This window comes from Magallana gigas, chromosome 3 (genome assembly GCF_963853765.1).
Source record: "Magallana gigas chromosome 3, xbMagGiga1.1, whole genome shotgun sequence".
Lineage (NCBI taxonomy): Eukaryota > Metazoa > Mollusca > Bivalvia > Ostreida > Ostreidae > Magallana > Magallana gigas.
Genome location: NC_088855.1, coordinates 27,396,675 through 27,400,512, shown reverse-complemented (window position 1 = coordinate 27,400,512; position 3,838 = coordinate 27,396,675). Strand labels below are relative to the sequence as shown.

Here is a 3,838-nt window from a genome sequence, read left to right as displayed (position 1 = left end):
AATAGCAGATGGAAAAAATTGCCTTCCAGTTAGAATTTTAAGTTTAAAAAAAAATTCATATGTCCCAGAGAAAGGGGGGGTTCCAACCCCCGGAACCCCCCCTCTGGATCCGCCAATGAATTCTACGGCGAACCGTACGCGCATAATTTACGCGCATGTAACAATTCGTTGTGTTACCCGTTGCTAAGTACTTGTATGTTGCGAAAGTGACGTAAACGCGTTTATTCGCGAAAGTTTTGCATTATATCGCGAAAGTTTCGCGTTTATTTGCGAAAGTGGTTTTATTTACTTTTGAACACTAATTTCTTTTCAGAATTTTATATTTTCATATGATATATAATACTGATGAATTTTACCAATAAACCAAAAAAAAAAATGACAACTTTGGCTTAAAATGTGCAAGTAAAGTAAGCAAACACTAAACTAAGCCTTTTTTAATCGACAGTTTGGAGATGAACATTGTATATTAACATGTGAACAATGAAAAGATTGTGTGCTAAGTCTACATGCATAAATGAATTAATGATGTATGTATTAAACATGGAAGTTAAATGGGGGATGACCCCCTCCCCAGTTGTTGTGGGTTTTTTTAATCTGAAATTCCTATTCGGGACAGTGATGACAATTATAGTGTACTTTGACTTAAAGAACAACATTTCGAGATTAAACGCAATAAATACCCAGTCGATCACTGTTTTTGGGAGTTGATTTTAATCAACTCTCCTATGCAGTTACTCTGGCAAACCGAAAGTGAAACAGTCTTTGGAGTTTCTCGAAATTCTTGTCGGAAAAGTCTTAAAATTCATATAATAAAAAAGTGCGAAATTCAAATACAGACTAGAAACTCATTGCCATGCAAGATAAGTTGATTTTAAAATAAATGATAATCGATAAAATCAACTCCCGTCAGTACTTAAGTACTTTGATTTTTATTTTCCAGCAGCTGCAACAAAGAGAATAATATTAGATCATGAACATATATAAATCATCCGTTTCAGTTTAGATTTTTCATGCCTGCCCGCTCCTCTAAATATAAAGCCATTCAGTTTTTTCAATTTTAAAAATAAGTTACGAAGAAATAGCAATTAAGAAAAAGTTCAGACACAGTATACAATAAGATGAACAAACAATATGGTCCAACATATATTTATTTAAGCATTGTTTACATTTATGTGGAAAGTGATCATTCCCACGCTTGCGGGGGAAATCATCCAGTATAAAATGTGTGGAAATCGTTTTAAAAAGCCATACTTATTAAATACAAGAAAACTGTAATGGGTTTATGCGTCACCATGTCTCTGGGTAAATTTTTTGCAAATAAGGAGAGGGCAAAGGGAACCGGGCGACCGAGTCCCTTCATGATAGCTATATTTTACTTATTAATAATATGATCTAACTTTCAAATTGCGTAACCAACCTTTTCATTGGATGATAATGAATTGAATAGAGGAATGATAAGGGTATGATACAGTAAGCTCCAACTCTTCCTCCCTCATCAAAAATTGTTCTTCGGTTGCTCTGGAGTTATGATAACTTAATAACCTCTTGGTAACTTCATGGTTAAGACCAACTTATCAAACAAAAACCTGTAATTTGAACCTGCTGCACGATGATGAATATTTTCGCTGTGAATCTAAAACAGAGCATATCCCTCAATTTGACCACAGCATCGTATTCATAGTTTTTATTTTTGTTATGATTTTTTAATTTTAATTCTAATTCATCTCTTCATAAAAATGTATGTAGGTTGTGTGTTCTGTTCACTGTTTTTGAATAACAGTCGCTAATTTATTTCAATTTTGATTCTGACCATTTTTGATCACTGCTAGCGATATCTTTCGAGACAAACAAGGATGACAGAAATCTCAAGAAATGCATGTTAAATTTATTGAAAATATTTTCACAGACCTTACTGTAATTTATTGTGTACAGAACTAAACATATAATATATAAAATCTTAATTTTTTTATCGAACAGCTATAATACACATCAACTAAATATGTTAATCGTTTAAGATGATATACCATATATTATATATCATGTTTAAAGAAATAGCAAAAAATATGTTCAATGTTCATAGACACATTCATTCTTATCACAGATGATCACGGGAATCTTGATATTGTCTACGAAAATCTGGATGAATACTCTTGCTTTTCAAGAACTTCATTGCCTATAACAAGCTGTTCCGCTTTCTGCTGGCAGACTCGCTTCTGAAACCACAATCTGAGTCGCCTCGAGTTTGCGATGTAAAGATAAAAATTGATGGCATGGTTAGTATACATCATCAACTCGGCAAAAGACCGGAAGTATTGATATCTCTCGCGGCTAAATAGCGGCTGTTTATGGAGAGAATTCATGACCGCTGTCACACACAGGTAGACCAACATTGGGAGGGTGGTCACCATGAAGGCCAAGGATAAAATGACCATTGTTATGGTCAGCTTCCTTTCAACTTTTGGCTTTTTCTGTTCCCCTCTTACTCTTGGAAACCGACGGGAATTACAAATGCGATTTCTGATTTTAATGTGGCGGATTTTTCGAATAATTTTGTAGTTAAAGACGCAAGTACAAAGGAAAGGCAAAATAAAGTAAATCAACGAATCTATCAGGGGCCATATTTGATAAATCAAGGCATTGCTATTCGCGGCTGAATCACAGTTTTGTGATTGGGTCACATTGTCAGTGATGATTTCGAGAGTCCAAAATACATGACCGTTTAACATTGCCATGGCGACGAAAATAAACAGAATGATAATGAGGGACCGACGAACCGTGCATATGAGTTTTGCGCGAAATGGGTGGTAAAGTAGAACAAATCTTTCAAGCGTGACGAAAACGAGCAACCAGACGGAGGTGTCGCTGAAGACTAACCCAAGGAAGGTCAGTACCTTACAGGTGTAGTTGTTAAAAGAATAAATATCAACGGCGAGTATCTCTTGCAGCCATCGGATGAGCAAGCCGACATGAAGAACAAGAAGATCAAATATCGAAAGGAACAGAAGGTATACATAGCTAGACTCCTTTTTGGCAAAATAGGGCAAAATTAGCAGTGACATTAGATGCCCAGTTACCCCAAACAAAAATACAAAAGGAGAAGCGTATAAAATCACACCATCTCTCTGTTTTACCCGTGGAGGGGAAAGTTCGTCGAAGTCGTACCTGGCAAACATATTCAGGATGTCATTCTTAGTAAAGTTGTCATTGCCGAGCGCATCGCTGAAGTACTCTAGTAGGGACAACAACTCGTCGTTGTTATTGGATGGATCCATCTTGATGGCCTAAAATATGGACGTTCATTTATCATGCATAGCCAAATTTAAGATTTTTCAAAACATTTTAAAAAATAAAGATACATGTATGGCGTTTAGATAAAAACAGTTTTACTACTCACGTTTATTGAATCGCTAAGGGAAAGACAGCAAGAAATTCTTAATGAATGAAAGAGTGAAAGGTCTTTTTATACAGCTGAATTGAGAATCTTAATTATCACCATTAACACGACATCCCCTGTTATAGAATTGTAGAATATCCATTGGTACTTACCAGTTTTTGCTTGCAGCAGCCAATCAAATTACAGAAGAGATACATATACATATAGGTGTTAAAACAAATGGAATTATAAAAACCAATTCAATAGAAAGATATTGCTTAAATGAAGTATGCAAATTAAATAAAGGCATTTTAAAACACAAACAACGGAACAGGCAGGTAATTGATATGGAAATTAATATACGGTTTCACTTAATGTAAGACCCACAATTGTACAAACCTTTAAATTGAAAAAAAATTATGCTTAAATATAAAAATGGTGGTTTGTGTTTTAAGAATCGAAACC

At 34.9% G+C, this 3,838-nt stretch overlaps 1 protein-coding gene across 1 annotated transcript; it reads right to left on the bottom strand.

The window, feature by feature from the left end:
- Positions 1–1,881: 1,881 nt before the first annotated feature.
- Positions 1,882–3,338, bottom strand: LOC109618931 (histamine H2 receptor). The gene has a single exon (XM_020067815.3). It carries the CDS (start codon positions 3,270–3,272, stop codon positions 2,127–2,129), a length of 1,146 nt encoding a protein of 381 aa, XP_019923374.3. The 5' UTR covers positions 3,273–3,338; the 3' UTR covers positions 1,882–2,126.
- Positions 3,339–3,838: the final 500 nt, after the last annotated feature.

Excerpts from the sequence above, each read along its gene's own strand:
- LOC109618931 (XM_020067815.3), bottom strand. The coding sequence starts at position 3,272 with ATGGATCCATCCAATAACAACGACGAGTTGTTGTCCCTACTAGAGTAC.